An 18,621-nucleotide genomic window follows, 5' to 3' on the forward strand; every position below is an offset into this window, starting at 1 on the left:
GCGTTTGGTAATAATTCCACGAGGGAGATGCTGTCAGCCCACTTTACTGGGACAGAGGAAAGCGCGCACAAACGGGCTGGTAGTCTCCTAGCCACGTCTGTGTTCAGCCACTGCCCTGTGATGCCTCTCACCTACGAAAGATGCACCCTACTGCTCAATGTGACTGGCTTAAAAAAAAAGACAGAGGAAGCCATTTCTGGCCTCCGGTTGCCCAGGTTACCGTTTTGAAAGTGGACAGCGCGCTGACATGCCTGCCTTGCTTTCTCATCCATAAAATGACTAATTCCCTGTCGCAGGGACATGTGCAGGTCAAACACCTATGACAGTCGTCTTGAGTGCTTCATTATGGCCCATTACCCTTAGCTCTTTTTGTTTTGTTTTGTTTTTGTTTTTTTGGGGGGACAGTCTGGCTGTGTCCCCCAAGCTGGAGTGCAGTGGTGCAATCTCAGATCATTGCATCCTCCACCTCTCGGGTTCAAGTGATTCTCCTGGCTCAGCCTCCTGAGTAGCTGGGATTACAGGTATGCACCAAGACGCCCAACTAATTTTTATATTTTTAGTGGAGACGGGAGTTTCACCATGTTGGCCAGGCTGGTCTCGAACTCCTAGCCTCTTGTGATCCGCCTGCCTCAGCCTCCCAAAGTGCTGGCATTACAGGCGTGAGTCACCGCACCTGGCCTGCCTTAGCTCTTGAATCCAGCAGCAGGTCCTGACCTGCATGTTAGTAGGAATTCAGGGCCATCTTGATCTTCAAGGCCTTGACCCACTATAGGCCTTTCAGTCTCTATATAAATGAATTGGGTGAACCCAGACCAGGGTCTAGGGTCACAGTATTATCTGACACTGCTTCAGAAGTGTCCCTCCACACAGGAGAATCCTCTAATCAAGAAAATATCTCTAGGCTGGGCATGGTGGCTCATGCCTGTAATCCCAGCACTTAGGGAGGCCAAAGCGAGTGGATCACCTGAGGTCAGAAGTTCGAGACCAGCCTGGCCAACATGGTGAAGCCCTGTTTCTACTAAAAATACAAAAATTAGTGGGTGTGGTGGCGCATGCCTGTAGTCCCAGCTACTTGGGAGGCTGAGGCAGGAGAATTGCTTGAATGCCGGAGACAGAGGTTGCAGTGAGTCAAGATCGTGCCATTGTACTCCAGTACTCCAGCCTGGGTGACAAGAGTGAAACTCCATTCCTATCTATCTATCTATATCTCAAGTGACCACTCCACTCCCTCCCTGTACTCTATACCCAACGCCTGTCACCATCTCTGGCACCAGTCCCAGTTCCCAGACTTTTGGGGGTCAAAGTAGAAACATCAGCCAAATCAATCTTAAACTCAGCTAGAGATACAAAAGAATCAGAAACATATCGAAAACTTTACTAGAAATATAGAGAAAAAAAAAACTGCATGGGAGATTTCCCATCCCTTAAGAATGGATGACAAACAGATAGGGCACCTAGGTCCAGTGGGGCTGCTCCCCATCTACTGTTTCTTCCTCTAGGAGCAAGGCGTCTAGCTCCTCCAGCCGCTGCTGGAGCAGGGGGCCCACATCAGGGCTGGGGGCCACATGGGGAGGAACAGTCCTGCCTCCTGCAGCCCGGACCCCACGGGATGGCCGTCGTGATCGAGGAAGGCTGCTGTCCCGAAATTCCACAGCCCGCCGGAGCTTCCTTGAGCTGGTGAAAATCAGAGTCCCATTGCGCTCCCGGGGTTCCTCGAAGATGGTCTCAAAGGTCCTGGATGAGGCAGGGAGAGGAGCTGGTTATCAGCGTGCCCCATAGCTCCAGACTTCCCTCTGCCACCCTCAAGCCTTCCAAGTGTCTCACCTCCTGGTTGTGGGTGACTGGTAATTCTTGTTGGTGTAAATTTCTTCCAAGCTGAACTCCTTCTTGTTCAACCTGTAAGCAAAGAGCAGAGGCCACTGAGAAACCTTGGGCCAGTGGGGCCTGAAGGGACAGGTAAGGCCTGGTCTGTATTTCAGTTTCTGGGACATGTCAGGGCCAGGAGTGCTACATATGGCAGACAGGCAATTTTGAGCACAAACCATGCCCACGCCCAACTGAATCCTTCAGACTGGACTGTGCTCCCTGAGGGGAGACAAAGCTATACTTCAGGGGACATGAGCCTGCATCTGTTTGGCCAAGACGGATCAATGCCCAATGATCCCCTCACCTGATTGGTCGAGGCAGTCCCATTGGTGTAAGGTTTAGCTGAGGACGGGCTGGTGTTCTGCGTATTCTGAATCGAGAAACCTTTCCTATGGTCTGCAAAAATGGGGCAGAGGGTGAAAGAGTGACATGGGCTCAGGCCCCCACTAGTCTCTTCTACCCAATCTGAATGCCTACCTTGGTCTCAGGGTCTGAAAGCACCTGGTCCTTTGAGGCTCTTGGCTCCTTCCCTTTGGTCGAACCCAACCTGCCAAGAAGGTCAAGGCTCAGGGACAAACAGGATTCACTGCATTATCCCCCGTCTCCTGCCCGCTGGATACTCAGGGAAGGAGGCTGGGACCAGGCTGCGGCTAGGCTTCGAGGGGGGTTTTTTGAGAGCACTACCTGGGTTCTGCTGGTTCGGAGAAGGAGGAAGTGGATGCCGTGGACGAGCAAGATGTGGCGAGAGAAGGGGAGGCTCCCATTCCTCCGAGAGGGAAGACCTCTTTCCGGAGACAGGGCCGAGGGGGTGGCGGGGCTCGGGCCATTTCCCCACCACCCACAGTGTGCCGCCGCGGCCGTGGCCGGCTTGGTTGGGGTGGAGCAGGTGGCCAGGTGCAGGTACCTGGGCCAGGGGGCCCCAGATCAGGGCAGGAGTAGCTTCGGCCCAGAGAGGGCTTAAGAAGAGGTGCTGGGGTATTGTGGTCCTGAGCCCGCCACTGGCGGATGGGGGGTCGGGGGCTGACAGACGCAGTGCCCTCAGCAGCCCCAGACTGCTCAGCCTCTGAGATGGCGATCTTCAACTCCAGCTTCATTGGGGGGGACGGGGGCGGGGGCTGTGGGGTTTTGTTGGGTGTGAGGAAGATGTCAGCAAAGCTCTCCAGCTTGGAGCGGACGGAACGGAAGAGCGGGGCCAAGCCCCAGGGACTGAGGCGGGGGCGTAAAAGGCTGGACGGTGGTGGGGTGGATGGGAGCTCCAGAGCAGGATCTGGGGCTGAGGAAAGGAGAGGTCACAGGTGGATATTCCTTGGCTGCAGTGTCTCAGCCCCTCCTCAGTAGCCTCAGCCCCTCCCTGCATGCTCAACTTTGTGCACAGAGGAATTAGCCCACCCCTAAAACACTAAGTTCTGCATTTAAGAATTGAGCTTCAAGTCTCTGACATCGTCATCCCATCTTCATATACCATGCCCTGCCCTGGGAGGGTAAGCCCTATCCCCACCTCTGTACCTGACACTTCCAAGCTCAACTAGGATGTTCTAGACCCCCAAGTCTCATCTGATCTCTACCCAAGTCCTTACCTGGTGGTGGGCTCTCTGGAGGGTCTGCAGGCAGAGCAGATGGCTGGAATGGGGGTTCTCGGTCCCCGGGTGGAGGTGTTGGCTGGTGAACTATCTTCATGGGCTCAGCTCTGGGGTGAAGGGCAAAGTAAAGGCTAGGGGAACTTCCAGGTATCCCACCTGAGCCAGCAACTCCCCTATCCCTTAAGGCTTCTTCTTCTTCTTCTTCTTCTTTTTTTTTTTTTGAGACAGAGCTTTGCTCTGTGGCCCAGGCTGGAGTGCAGGGGCACAATCTCAGCTCACTGCAGCCTTGAACTCCATCCCGGGCTCAGGCAATCCTCCCACCTCAGCCTCCCAAGTGGCTAGAACTACAGGCAAGGACCACCACATCCAACTAATTTAAAACAATGTTTTGTCTGAGCTTGGTGGCTCACACCTGTAAATCCTAGCACTTTGGGAGACCAAGGCGGGTGGATCACCCAAGGTCAGGAGTTCAAGACCAGCCTGGCCAACATGGTGAAACCTCGTCTCTGCTAAAAATACAAAAATTAGCCGGGCATGGTGGTGGATGCCTGTAATCCCAGCTACTGGGGAGGCTGAGGCAGGAGAATCACTTGAACCCAGGAGGCGGAGATTGCAGTGAGCCGAGATCGCACCATTGCACTCCAGCCTGGGCAACAGAGCAAAAACTCCGTCTCAAAAATAAACAAATAAATATACAAAACAATGTTTTTGTAGAGATATGGCCTCACCATGTTGCCCAGGCTGGCCTCAAACTCCTGGGCTCAAGCGATTCTCCTGCCTCGGCCTCCCAAAGTGCTGGCATTACAGGCGTGAGTGTGCCTGGCCCCTTAAGACTTTTTAAGATGTCACAAGGAAGGATTGGATCAATCAGTCCCGATGCCCCTAGCTCTGGCTACCTGGATGATGGCTGTTGCCTGGATCCTTTGATAATCCCTACTCCAGCTCTCTCACCTTTGTGCTGGGATGATGAAGTTGGGGGTCTCATCAATGAAGCCCTGGATAAAAATAGGGGAATGTTTGTGGGGAGGCAGGGAAGCCTCCTTAGTGCCCCACATCCTGACTCTTTCAGTTCCCAGATACCTGCTTGGGTTCATGCCAAAGAGGTTTTTATATAGTCTTTGCTCAGGTAGTGCCTGCCACCTAAAATGCCACTCTCCTCATCCCAAGAAAAATCCACCTAAGACTCAGGCCTCCCACCCTTCTTCTATCCCTGCTGGAACCCAGTAGAACCCTTGATATCCATACCCTCAGTTCCCATACCTCAGCTGGGGGTCTAGGACTGGCAATGTCTTCCAGCATCACCACCAGGGTGGGCTGGGGGGCCTGGTCCACCTTTTGTGAAGGGCCCTCCTCTGGGCCAGGGGTTGTTCTTGATCGCCGCCTCAGGGTGGAAGAGGTCCGGTGGACGCGGCTCAAGGGCTCGCGACACAAACACAGAGGATCGGGAGGCCTAGGGAGGGAACGGGAAGATTAGAAGGGCTCAGCTGGGCCCTTGGTTTACCCCCATCCTGCCATGCTCACCTGGCCTTCGAGGACCACCCGGCCTGCCGGGGTGGCGAGGCAGGAGGCTGCATGTGGACAGGATCCTGACGGCTGTGGTGCTGTGGGATGGAGGTCTCCTTTGAGGGTACCACGGGGCCCTGGAAGAGAAAGAGGTGTCAAGAGCAAGGTGATGGAATGAGGCTGGATGGGACAAGGTCTCCCTGTGCCTAACAGTGCCCTGAGCCACAAACATAACAGAGATTAGGGCTAGAATTCACTCGGATCCCCAGAGAAGAGATGAATTGGACTGAATTAGGGGCCAGATATTAAGAGTCCTAAACTGCAGGTGTGGGACCTGGGTAATCTCACCCACGCTATTTAGGGAAACAGACAGGGTGAGCTAGGGTGGGTCACTGCCTTTTTTGGGCCACAGTTTTTCTTATCTGTGCAGTGGAGTCAAAGACCTCAGCCTGCTTCCTAAGGAGGCTGGGCTGGGAAGAAAGCAGAAGAGTTTCAGCCCGGCGCCGTGGCTCACGCCTGTAATCCCAGTACTTTGGGAGGCAGAGATGGGAAGATCACTTGATGCCAGTTTGAGACCAGCTTGCGCAACATAGCAAGACCCTGTCTCTACAGAAAAAAAAAAAAAAAAAAAAAAGAAAAAAAAAAAAAAATAAAAAAAAAAAAAAAAGAAGAGTTTCTCAGAGTTACAGGGATGTGGTTCCATCCCAAAAAGGTTGGTGGGGGGAATGGGCACTGCCCAATTCTAGGTTGGAGTAAGTGGAAGCCAAGCAGGACTCTAGCATGAGGGAGGCTGCCTGAGGGATGGGTACAACAATGATGGATTTGGACTTCAGTTATCCTTAGTAGCGATCTGGCCCGAGTTTGGTAGTGAGGAAAGTCAGGGGAGAATAGAGGGTCTCTCGGTTCAGGGGGCTCACCATGTGAACAGCCATGATATCTTCCAGCACCACGGCCAGGACCCGCCGAGAGGCCTTTTCCAGGGGAGAAGGGGCCCCCGGGGGCTGCAGCCTCGGCCGTTTCGGGCTCCTGGCTCCCCATAATGCTCGAGTCAGAGGCTGGCGGCACAGACGCGCCTGGCCAGGCGGGCTGGAGGGTGAAAGAAGCAGAGGACGGTCGCCCGAACCTGTCGCTGGCTCTGTAGTTTCCCGGCACGGCCGCCAGGATCCCCATCTCCCGGGGTCAAGACAGGCGGGCCGGGTGCGCTCTCACCTGGGGTCCCCGGGCAAGTCCATGGGAGACGCGGCGGCTCCAGGGGGTCCCTGGGGAATCCCAGGCTGCGGCCTGGGGTAAGGGGGGAGCGGGGGAGCGGGGGGTGAGGGTTGGCCCCTTCCCTGGGGCTCCGCCCTTCATGGTCCGCCCGCGGCTCCCCGTAGCCCAGCGGCCGCAGCCCTGGGGCGCGAAAGGGCGCCCCCGGTCGGTCGCCCGGAGCGGGTGTCCTCCCGCTGCCACCGCCTCGATCAGCGGATCACTCGCGCCCTGCCTGGCACCTGCCGCCAGAACCCAGAATGCAGCGGCCCCAGTTCTCCCGCGGCCCGAGCCTCCCGAGGCCTTTGTCCCTGCAGATTGTGCCCCGGGATCCACGGGGATCCCGGTCCTGGGAGGCTATTTCCGCTGGATCCCTCTGTGATCCTCCTCCTCTCACAGCGAGTGGCCGAGGACTCCAAAGCAATACTGCACACATCGACGACCCTCCCTCCCACCAGATCCCCTAGACTGGATCCCTGAGGAAAGAATCCTACAGCGCGGTTCCGCCAATCAGACGCCGGGCGAGGCTTCTCCTTCCCCTGTGAGCTTCGGCGCCGCAAAGCTCCTATCAGACAGGGGCGGCCCGAGCTGGAGCATCTCCGAACTCAGCCTAGATCCCCAGGGATCCACTGTCAAGTAGATACCCCCTTCACTCCAATCCCGGGAGGTCCCGCCCACAAACGCCCCCTCCCTCCTTGCGTCCCCGCCCAGCGGTCTCCCCCGGCCCAAGACCAGATGGTTCAGAAGTTTCCTTCCCCGCCCCACCCCCGCCCTCTCCAGCCACTCCTTGCCCTCCCCAAAGCGCTGCTCACCGCCGCCTCCCGTGGATCCCGGGTCTTCCGCAGCTCCCACCTCCGGCTCCTTTAAAACCAAGCTTACCCAAGGCTGCCCAACCGCCGATGGCCTTCTTATCGGGGCCTCTGGACACCGCCCAATCGCTGGTCCCCGTCTTCCGGGGTGGTGAAAAACTAAGTGAAGCCACCTGGCGGCCATCATCCCTAGGGGCAGGAAGCCAAGCTGAGTGGCGCCGCCATGATGGTTGAGGGCAGATGTCTTAGTCCTCGTTGAACCATGGTGGACTGGGTGGCGTCATCTTTTGAGGGCCACATACAATGCCAGGTTTCTTGATATGTTGAGGCAACCGATTGAAGCTAGAATGCCGCCACGTTTTTTAAGGGCATCTTCCGGTTCTTTGGTTCTTAGACCAATAAACGTCGACTGAGTGCTAACGATATGCGAAATTCCCCATTTCCTAGAGTGGCCTCGTTTGAGGAAGGTTCCGGCACCTTCCTGCGTTCCTAAATTGGGTTCCCACAACCCAGGGTCCGAGTTTAGGAGTGGGTGGCGGAGGCCCTGACTCCGAATATCCGGGATCGAAGACGGGCTGGTGCGGCCTGTGGCTTCGTTGCTGGCGCCTTGTCCTGGAGATATGGGGCCGAGCCGAAGTGGGGAGGAGACTGGGGGCGCTGAGCTTGACTTCCCCTGAGTATTGTCTACGGTACTTCTTTCCGGAGGAGTGGGGGTGCCCGCGATCCGCGCAGAGGGCTACAGGACAGGGGCGTCTTTGCAGGAGGCCAAGAATATAGCTTGGCTTGCTCGTGGGGCCCGGCTCTCAGGAACCACTCTCTCAAAAGGGGCCTTCATGATGGGGGAGGTGTAAATAGTTCTGAGGAGTAAGGGATCAGGGTGAGACGCTGTTGCTTGGAGGAGCTGCGTCATGGACCGTTTACCGGGAGCTGGGCTTTGGTGGGGAAGAAGTGGGCATGTAGTGGCTTCTTGTAGCACTATGAAGGTGACCTGACCGCTTAACCAAAGCCCGTGTCTGTGCTAGTTCTCCTTCCCCAGATTCCCTGATCCAAACCAGTCCTTCTTTTCTTTTTTATTTATTTTATTTTTTTTTTAATTTGAGGCAGGGTCTCGCTTTTTTGCCCAGGCTGGTCTTGAACACCTGGGCTCAAGTAGTCCTCCCGCCTCAGCGTCCCAAAGTACTGGGATTACAGGCGTGAGCGCTCAGCCCCAGTCCTTATCTTGTTTTCTTAACAGAACGAGAGACCCTGAAGCCTAGAATCCTGGGTCCGAGATAAGGTGCAGAGGTGCTTCCTGGTCTAGGTGTCATAATTCTTTCTCGGGATTGAGTGAAGAAAGTGATAAAACAGGGCCGGGTGTGTGCTGGCTCACACCTGTTATCCCAGCACTTTGGGAGGCAGAGGATAGCGGATCACTTCAGGCCAGGAGTTCAAGACCAGCCTGGGCCACATGGCAAGACCCCATCTCTACAAAAACAAAAAACAAAAAATAAGCCGAGCATGGTGGCGTAAGCCTGTAGTCCCAGCTACTCAGGAGGCTGAGGTGGGAGGCTCTCTTAAGCCTGGGAGGTCACAGCTGCAGTGAGCTATGATCACGCCACTGCACTCTAGGCTGGGCGACAGAGACCCTGTCTCAAAACAGACAAACAAGGGATGATATGGAAAGAGCATAATCGGGAAATGGAAATGAAATGGAAAGAGCTTATGTGGGAAATGGAGGCTCCCCAGCTCTGTCCCTAAGGACTCAGGCAGGGAGACGTTTTTCCAGGACTACAGCATCTCTGGAACAGGAGATCCACTGGGCCCTCTGGAAACGCATTCAGACGTCTGGTGGGAGGAGGCCATGGGTCTTCCACGTAGAGGCGTTCTCTCTCCCTCTGGATCAGGCCTGGCAGTATGGTGGCTGAAGAGGTACAGTGATGTTTCATTCAGCTGTGAGTGCTTGGAGATTCTTCCAACCTTGCCAAATTAGGAGCTAAGCCCCACAAGTGCTTTTCAGGCCCCAGGGCAGGAAAAACCTTCAAAAGCAGAGCAGGCCTAACCTGAGTTTTTAGGTATTTTTTATTTGTTTGTTTTTGAGATTCTCTGTCACCCAGGCTGGAGTACAGTGGCGCCATCTCAGCTTACTGCAACCTCCGCCTCCTGGGTTCAAGTGATTCTCGTGCCTCAGCCTCCCAAGTACCTGAGACTACAGGTGCTAACCACCATGGCTGGCTAGTTTTTTGTATTTTAAGTAGAGACGGGGTTTCACCATGTTGGCCAGGCTGGTCTCGAACTCCTGGCCTCAAGTGATCGGCCTGCCTTGGCCTCCCAAAGTGCTGGGATTACAGGCATGAACCACCACGCCGGACCCTAATCTGAGTTTTGATTCTCTAGGTCTCTTGAAGTCAGTGACACCAAGGGCAAAAGATGTAGTCCAAAGAAAAGCCCTGGACCTGAGTATTTGGTAGGAAGAGCCCACCAGTTTGACCCTAACTTGGAGTGCTAGAATTCATCAAATGGAAATGTAAGGTAGACTGTGGCAGTCTTGGCCCTTAGCCTAGGCCAGCAAATGTGAATCCTCATGGTCTTGCAGTCTCACCTCTGCTCTTTTTGTGACTTTCCACTTCAACAACTTCTACTTTGCCCACTCCCTACACAGGTGGTGGACATACTGTGGGGTGTACCCCAGTGTATGCTGCTGATGCAGTAGCAAGAGGGCCCCACACAGACTCCAGTGGGGCTGCTGGTGTGGCCGTTGGTGCACTTCGGTGTGTCATTATTCAGAAACCCAGGGTCCGTTTCGACTGGGTGGCCCATCTTTCTTTTTTCCTTTCTTAGACAAGGTCTTGGTCTGTCACCCAGGCTGGAGTACAGTGGTGCGATCATGGCTTACTGCAGCCTTGACCTCCTGGGCTCAAGTGATCCTCCCACCTCAGCCTCCCAAGTAGCTGGTATCACAGGTGTGCACTGCCACACTCAACTAATTTTTTTATTTTTATTTTTTTGAGACGGAGTCTTTTTTTTTTTTTGAGACGGAGTTTCGCTCTGTTGCCCAGGCTGGAGTGCAGTGGCCTGATCTCAGCTCACTGCAAGCTCCGCCTCCCGGGTTCACACCATTCTCCTGCCTCAGCCTCCCGAGTAGCTGGGACTACAGGCACTCACCACCTCGCCCGGCTAGTTTTTTGTATTTTTTTAGTAGAGACGGGGTTTCACCGTGTTAGCCAGGATGGTCTCGATGTCCTGACCTCGTGATCCGCCAGTCTCGGCCTCCCAAAGTGCTGGGATTACAGGCTTGAGCCACCGCACCCGGCCAAGAGACGGAGTCTTGCTCTGTCACCCAGGCTGGAGTGCAGTGGTGCAATCTCAAGTCACTGCAACCTCTGCCTCCCAGGTTCAAGCGATTCTCCTGCCTCAGCCTCCTGAGTAGCTGGGATTACAGGCATGCACCACCATGCCCACTAATTTTTGTATTTTTAGTAGCGACAGGATTTTGCCATGTTGGTCATCCTGGTCTTGAACCCCTGAACTCAGGGGATCTGTCCGCCTTGGCCTCCCAAAGTGCCGGGATTACAGGCATGAGCCACCGTGCTCCGCCAGTGAGATATATATATATGTGTGTATATATATATGTATATTTTTAATTTTTAGTATAGACAAGGTCTTGTTATGTTGCCCAGGCTGGTCTCAATCTCCTGGGCTCAAGAGATCCTCCTGCCTCAGCATCCCAAAGTGCTGGGATTACAGGCATGAGCCACCATGCCTGCCATCCTGAGAGTTTGGAGTTTATGTCACTGCATTTATATTCCTGTGTGCAAGATTATCACTGGGTCTGCTGCTTTCCTCAGCTTCAGTCCCTCTCCACCCTGAAGTACTTGGTTCAGCCAACTTTCAGCACATTCCTGCCAGTTTAACTCTCCTGATGAGGAGCTTTCTAGACTTCCCCCAGGGGCTCCTCTACTTTGGCCAGCTACCTCAGGTCGCTACATTTTTTTTTTTTTTTTTTTTTTTTTGAGAGAGAATCTTGTTCTGTCATCCAGGCTGGAGTGCAGTGGCTCAATCTCAGCTCACTGGAACCTCTGCCTCCCAAATTCAAGCGATTCTCATGCATCAGCCTCCCAGGTAGCTGGGACTATAGGCACCTGCCTCCACACCTGGCTAATTTTTTTTTTTTTTTTTTTTTTGAGACCGCTTCTGGCTCTGTTGCCCACGCTGGAGTGCAGTGGCGAGATCTCGGCTCACTGCAAGCTCCGCCTCCCGGGTTCGCGCCATTCTCCTGCCTCAGCCTCCCTAGTAACTGGGACTACAGGTGCCCGCCACCATGCCCGGCTACTTTTTTGTATTTTTAGTAGAGATGGGGTTTCACCGTGTTAGCCAGGATGGTCTCGGTCTCCTGACCTCGTGATCCGCTGGCCTCGGCCTCCCAAAGTGCTGGAATTACAGGCGTGAGCCATCGCGCCTGGCATTTTTTTTGTATTTTTTTTTTAGATGGAGTCTCGCTCTGTCGCCCAGTCTGGAGTGTGGTGGCGCAGTCTCAGCTCACTGCAACCTCTGCCTCCTGGGTTCAAGCGATTCTTCTGCCTCAGCCTCCCAAGCAGCTAGGACTACAGGTGCCCGCCACCACACCCAGCTAATTTTTGTATTTTTAGTAGCGATGGGGTTTCACCATATTGGCCAGGATGGTCTCCATCTCTTGACCTTGTGATCCGCCCACCTCGGCCTCCCAAAGCGCTGGGATTACAGGCGTGAGCCACCGTGCCCGGCCTATTTTTTGTATTTTTAGTGGAGACAGGATTTTACCATGTTGGCTAGGCTAGTCTCAAACTCCTGGCCTCAACTGATCTGCCGGCCTCAGCCTCCCAAAGTGCTAGGATTACACGTGTGAGCCACTGCTCCGACCTAAATTTTTTTTGTAAGTGTTTATTTTTAGAGATGGGGTCTTGCTTTGTTACCCAGGCTGGAGTGCTGTGGTGTGATCATAGCTCACTCACTGCATCCTCAAACTTCTGGCCTCAAGCCATCCTTCCACCTCAGCCTCCCAAAGTGCTGGAATTACAGGCATGAACCACAGTGCCCGGCCAGTTTTTAAATTTTGTTTTGTTTTGGTTTTTTGATCTGAGAAAACTGATCTAGTCCATGGTCTACCTCCTCTTTCCTAGTGTCGAGAGCCACCTGCCACCAATTCTGTCATTGCCCCCTTTATTTGGTGGAGCAGTGGTAGGCAGGGGTCAGGTTTGGAGGAGCTGAGTGGTAAAATTATAGGGCTGAGGTGGGGAGTTCCAGAAGGGAGAAGGGAGGATTGGAGGGCAAAGATGAGGTGAGCGGCCTATTAAAATCTGAAACAGTGTGTCACTGTACCACTTATCAATTTATTATCTTCAGCTCCAAATTCATTTTTTCCTGCTCTGTGAAAATGGGTCGCCGGGCGCGGTGGCTCAAGCCTGTAATCCCAGCACTTTGGGAGGCCGAGACGGGCGGATCACGAGGTCAGGAGATCGAGACCATCCTGGCTAACACGGTGAAACCCCGTCTCTACTAAAAATACAAAAAACTAGCCGGGCGAGGTGGCGGCGCCTGTAGTCCCAGCTACTCGGGAGGCTGAGGCAGGAGAATGGCGTAAACCCGGGAGGCGGAGCTTGCAGTGAGCTGAGATCCGGCCACTGCACTCCAGCCTGGGCGACAGAGCGAGACTCCGTCTCAAAAAAAAAAAAAAAAAAGAAAAAGAAAATGGGTCTGGACCCTTTAAATATATCTTTTTTAATTTTTTTTTTCCCCCAGCCAGCATCATGCTAAGTTTTGTCAATAGATGGCTGGAGAGACATTGCAGGAAGAAAGGGTTTTGCTTCCCGGTTCGGCAAACCCTCTTGGGAGGCTCCTGCAGCACAAGTGGGTTCCCAGCTCCCTGCTTCTGCAGGGCAGGGTGGCCAGCAGAACCCCAGGGTCAGCAGCTCTCCCAGGTGCCCTCTGGACGGTTTTGCAGTGGAGTCCCTCTGCAGAGACACCTGCCTATGAACAGCTTTCCCTGGCACCCAAGAGGGTGGATTTCCAGCAATTTCCACCAGACTGGCACTCCAGCGACTTCTGTACTTCTGTGCCCTCTCCAAAAACTTCTGGATCTCAGGAAGGAAGGAGGCTTTTTCTTTTTCTTTTCTCTTCTTTTTTTTTTGTGAGACAGGGTCTCATTCTGTCATCCAGACTGGAGTGCAGTGGCCCGATCTCAGCTCACCAAATCCTCCGTCTCCCAGGCTCAAGCAATTCTGCCTTAGTCTCCCAAGTAACTGGGATTATGGGCCACCACACCCGGCAAATTTTTGTATTTTTAGTAGAGACAGGGTTTCACCATTTTGACCAGGCTGGTCTCGAAGTCCTGACCTCAAATGATCCACCCGCTATGGCCTCCCAAAGTGCTGGGATTACAGGCATGAGTCAGGAGGCTTTTTCTTGTATGCCCTGTCTCAGCCTGACAGGAGTCATGGCTGCTCCTTGTATTAGGTTGGTGCAAAAATAATTGTGGTTTTGGTCATTAAAAGTAATGGCAAAACCGCGATTACTTTTGCGCCAACCTAATATCTGCTCTTCTTGCATTTTTTTTTCCTTAGAATTCTGTTTACTACTTATTATCTGTAGTGGGCAGAATTTTGTCTCCCCACCTCCCCCGACCCCACCAAAGATATTTTCTTTTTTTCTTTTTTTTTTTTTTTTTTTTGAGACAGAGTCTCGCTCTGTCGCCCAGGCTGGAGTGCAGTGGCCGGATCTCAGCTCACTGCAAGCTCCGCCTCCCGGGTTTATGCCATTCTCCTGCCTCAGCCTCCCGAGTAGCTGGGACTAAAGGTGCCCACCACCTCACTCGGCTAGTTTTTTTTTGTATTTTTTAGTAGAGACGGGGTTTCACCGTGTTAGCCAGGATGGTCTTGATCTCCTGACCTCGTGATCCGCCAGTCTCGGCCTCCCAAAGTGCTGGGATTACAGGCTTGAGCCACCATGCCCAGCCCAAAGATATTTTCAAATCTTGAACCTTTCACTTCCACTGAATGTGACTTTTGTTGTTGTTGTTGTTGCTGTTGTTGTTTGACACAGGATCTTGCTCTGTTACGCAGGCAGCAGTGCAGTGGATGGATCTTGGCTCACTGCAGCCCTGGCTCCCTGGGTTCAAGTAGTCCTCCTGCCTCAGCCTCCTGAGTAGCTGGGACCTACAGTCACATACCTCCACACTCTGCTAATTTTTATTTTTATTTATTTATTTATTTTGAGATGGAATCTCACTCTGTCACCAGGCTGGAGTGCAATGGCACGACCTTGCCTCACTGCAACCTCCACCTCCCGAGTTCAAGTGATTCTCCTGTCTCAGCCTCCCAAGTAGCTGGGACTACAGGCACATACCATCATGCCCAGCTAATTTTTGTATTTTTAGTAGAGACGGGGTTTCACTATGTTGACCAGGATAGTCTCAATCTCTTGACCTCGTGATCCACCTGCTTTGGCCTCCCTAAGTAATTTTTAATTTCTTTTTTTTTTTAGTATAGACGAGGTCTCACTAAAGCCCAGGCTAGTCTTGAACTCCTGAGCTCAAGCAATGCTCCCGCCTTGGCCTCCCAAAGTGCTGGGATTACAGGCATGATCCACCACACCCAGCCATGACCTTATTAGGAAATAGAGTCTGCAGATGTAATCAAGATCATACTGGATTAGGATGGGCCGTAATGTAATGACTGGTGTCCTTGCAAGAAGAGGGCAATTTGGACACAGACACATAGAAAGGAGAATGTTATGTGAAGACAGGCACAGACGCACACGGGGAGAATGCCATGTAGCAACAGAGGCAGGGATTAGAGTGTGGCGTCTGCAAGCCAAGGAATGCCAAAGATTGCCGGCAGCCACCAAAAGCTAGGAAGAGGCAAGGAAGGATTCTTGCCAGGCAGGGTGGCTCCCATCTGTCATCCCAGCACTTTGGGAGGCTGAGGCAGGAGGATCACTTGAAGCAAAGAGTTTGAGACCAGCCTGGGCAACAAAGCAAGACCCCATCTTTACAATAAAATAAAATAGCTGGGCATGGTGGTGGTGGTGGGAGAATCGCTTGAGCTCAGGAGTTCGAGGCTGCAGTGAGCTATAACTGTACCATTGCATTCCAGTCTGGGAGATGGGGTGAGACTGAGCCCTCTTGAATGAATCTGTGGTAATTTGTTATGTCAGTTCTAGAAAAATAATACACAATCTAAACCTTCATTTCCCTAATCCTCTGTTATTGTGATTTTTTTTTAAATTGAGATGGAGTCTCACTCTGTTGCCCAGGCTGGAGTGCAGTGGCACAATCTCAGCTCACTGCAACCTCTGCCTCCCGGATTCAACAGATTCTCCTGCCTCAGCCTCCCAAGTAGCTGGGACTACAGGTGCCTGCCACCACACCCGGCTAAGTTTTTGTATTTTTAGTAGAGATGGTTTTCCACCATGTTAGCCAGGATGGTCTCAATCTCCTGACCTCGTGATTTGCCCACCTCGGCCTCCCAAAGTGCTGGGAATGCAGGCATGAGCCACCATGCCTGGCTATTGTTGATTTTCTAAAAATATTAAACCTTTCCTTGTTCAAATTATCATATGTTTTCTCTGTCTTGATTTGACCCAGACTTAATCATCACCAACAAATATAGGTACTAGTGTTTCAGCATTAAATAAAATGGAATATCTGAATTTTGAAAGTACCCACTTGCAATTACTGTGCAGATATTTTAGAGGATGGGCCATTTGCAGGAGAGGTGCAAAGTCTGCTTTGCAGACATAATCCTTAAAGTCGTTTTGAATGCTGCTGTCACAGCTGAAAAAAAAAAATAGAAAATGAGCATGGATGGTGCCTGTGAGGACAGATGGCTCAGATGAAGAGGAAGTTGGGCTGAGCAGCTGCCAGCTTGTCTAAAGGTGATTCCTGGCATCCTATACTTTCATGTGGAGGCCAGATCTAGGCAACATTCAGAAGGCGAGTCCAGCCGGGGATGGTGGCCTGCACCTGGAGTCCCAGCTACTCCAGAGGCTGAGGCAGGAGGATCGTTTGAGCCCAGTAGGTCAAGGCTGCAATGAGCTGTTTATGGAGCCACTGCACTCCAGCCTGGGCAACAGAACAAGACCCTGTCTCTAAAAAATAAAAATAAAAAATTTCCAGATAGAGGTGTCTGGAAATCAATCCTCACGGCTAGGGTGGCAATGTTGGGGCAGGGAGGTCTAAGAGACAAAAAACAGATTCACACCACTGTGACCTTTTCTCTAGAGAAAGAGCAAGGCCTAAACATGGGACATTGAGGGTTTTTTTTGGGGGGGGGGGGGCAGGAGGGCTCTAAATATGGGCTGAGGTGTCTATTTATTTGTTCAGTACATTTGTTGAACTCCAGCCATGAGCCAGACACAAAAACACTGTGGTGGACAAGACAGTGAGAGTCCTTGTCTTCAGAGACAATGAAATAGACCAACATAATGAGATAAATGCTCAACTCAACTTACATACAGGTTCCCAAAAGGGCACATTGCAGAGCTACAGGAGAATGCCTCCCAGAGAAGATGATGAACAATGTAACTTTAAGGAAAGGGAGTCGGGAAGGAAGGGAAGGAAGACTGTGCGTCGGTCATCACTGCACATGCAGAGACCCAGGGGCAGAAATTGAGGAGAATGTAGATAATTTGGTTGTCAGTCCATCAGAGCTAACACATGCCTTTTTTTTTTTTTTTTTTTTTTCTTGAGACAGAGTCTGGCTCGGTCACCCAGGCTGGGTGCATTGGCGTGATCATGGCTCACTGCAGCCTTGACCTCCCATGCTCAAGCGATCCTGCCACCTCAGCCTCCCAAGTAGCTAACACCACAGGCACATGCCACCACACCCAGGTGTGTGGTGAAAGTACCCACTTGCAATTACTGTGAAAGAAACAACTTTTGGGCTGGGTGCGGTGACTTATGCCTGTAATGCTAACACTTTGGGAGGCCGAGGTGGGCAGATCACTTGAGGTCAGGAGTTTGAGACCAGCCTGGCCAACATGGCAAAACCCTGTCTCTAACAAAAATACAAAAAATCAGTCTAGTGTGGTGGCTCGAGCCTGTAATCCTAGCTACTTGGGAGGCTGAGGCAGGAGAATGCTTGAACCTGGGAGGCAGAGGTTGCAGCGAGCTGAGATCATGCGACTGCACTGCAGTCTGCCCGAAAAAGCAAGACTGTGTCTTTAAAAAAAAAAAAAAAAAATTTTGTAGAGTTGGTGGTGGTCTCACTATGTTGCCCAGGCTGGTCTTGAACTCCTGGGCTCGAGTTATCCTCCTACCTCAGCCTCCTAAAGCTCCAGGATTACAGGTATGAGCCACTGGGCCTGGCCACACATGTCTTTTTTTTTTTTTTTTTTTAAAAAAAGGTTTTTTGTTGGTTTGTTTTGTTTTTTCTTTTTTGAGACGGAGTCTCACTCTGTCACCAGGCTGGAGTGCAGTGGCACGATCTCGGCTCACTGCAACTTCTGCCTCCCAGATTCAAGCGATTTCTGTGCCTCAACCTCCCGAGTAGCTGGGACTACAGGCACTTGCCACCACACCCGGCTAATTTTTTGTATTTTAGTAGAGACGAGGTTTCACCACGTTGTCCAGGCTGGTCTCAATCTCCTGACCTCATGGTCCACCCGCCTTGGCCTCCCAAAGTGCTGGGATTATAGGTGTGAGCCACTGTGCCCGGCCAAAAAAAAAAAAAAAAAAAAAACGTTTTGAACACTCCTTTTACTCTGATGAAATAAATGAATAGATAAATAAAACATCTATAATACTACTTTTAAAAGTCAATATAGGCTGGACATATTGGCCCATGCCTGTAATCCCAGCACTTTGGAAGGCCAAGGCATCCCGATCACCTGAAGATGGGAGTTTGAGGCCAGCCTGGCCAACATGGCAAAACTGCGTCTCTACTAAAAATACAAAAATTAGCTGGGCATGGTGGTGTGCACCCGTAATCCCAGCTACTCAGGAGGCTAAGGTGTGAGAATCCCTTGAACCAGGGAGGCAGAGGTTGCAGTGAGCCAAGATTGTGCTGCTGTACTCCAGCCTAGACTCTGTCTCAAAAATAAATAAATAAATACATATTACAGACCGGATGCGGTGGCTTACGCCTGTAATCCCAGCACTTTGGGAAGCCGAGACGGGTGGATCACCTGAGGTCGGGAGTTCGAGACCAGCCTGACCAACAAGGAGAAACCCTGTCTCTAATGAAAATACAAAATTAGCCGGGTGTTGTGGCACATGCCTGTAATCCCAGCTACTCGGGAGGCTGAGGCAGGAGAATCACTTGAACCCGGGAGGTGGAGGTTGCAGTAAGCCGAGATGGCGCCATTGCACTCCAGCCTGAGCAACAAGACCAGAACTCCATCTCAATAAATAAATAAATAAGTAAAAATAAAATAAAATAAATAAATGTTACAACTATATGGTGAGCATGGTGGCTCACAACTGTAGTCCCAGCTACTTGGGAGGCTGTGGTGGGAGGATTGTTTGAGGTTAGGAGTTCAAGACTCCCATCTCTACCAGAAAATAAAAGAAGAAAAATAAATTGAACTAGTGGTTACTCTTGTGGTAGGGTAGTAACTTGGAGGGACATGAAGAGCCTTTAGGATGCTATAAAATGTTAGGTTTTGCT

The 18,621-nt window shown here is 52.0% G+C and overlaps 1 protein-coding gene across 4 annotated transcripts; it reads right to left on the minus strand.

Moving 5' to 3' along the window:
• Positions 1 to 1,338: 1,338 nt before the first annotated feature.
• Positions 1,339 to 7,131, minus strand: PRR14 (proline rich 14). Of its 4 annotated transcripts, XM_021931882.2 has the most exons (13): positions 7,007 to 7,041; positions 6,159 to 6,230; positions 5,867 to 6,035; positions 5,393 to 5,555; positions 4,968 to 5,086; positions 4,707 to 4,896; positions 4,398 to 4,441; positions 3,444 to 3,553; positions 2,551 to 3,139; positions 2,344 to 2,413; positions 2,171 to 2,262; positions 1,825 to 1,896; positions 1,339 to 1,734 (listed from the first exon to the last, which is right to left on the minus strand). In XM_021931882.2, the coding sequence occupies exons 5-13, from the start codon at positions 5,018 to 5,020 to the stop codon at positions 1,455 to 1,457; spliced, it is 1,500 nt and encodes a 499-aa protein (XP_021787574.1). In that variant the 5' UTR covers positions 5,021 to 5,086; positions 5,393 to 5,555; positions 5,867 to 6,035; positions 6,159 to 6,230; positions 7,007 to 7,041; the 3' UTR covers positions 1,339 to 1,454. The 4 variants fall into 4 exon arrangements, with proteins under 4 accessions (XP_021787574.1, XP_009194534.1, XP_003916813.1 ...); XM_009196270.3 differs by lacking the exon at positions 5,393 to 5,555 and having other exon boundaries at positions 7,007 to 7,131; XM_003916764.3 differs by lacking the exons at positions 5,393 to 5,555; positions 7,007 to 7,041 and adding an exon at positions 6,689 to 6,944.
• Positions 7,132 to 18,621: the final 11,490 nt, after the last annotated feature.

This window comes from Papio anubis, chromosome 18 (assembly GCF_008728515.1).
Source record: "Papio anubis isolate 15944 chromosome 18, Panubis1.0, whole genome shotgun sequence".
NCBI lineage: Eukaryota > Metazoa > Chordata > Mammalia > Primates > Cercopithecidae > Papio > Papio anubis.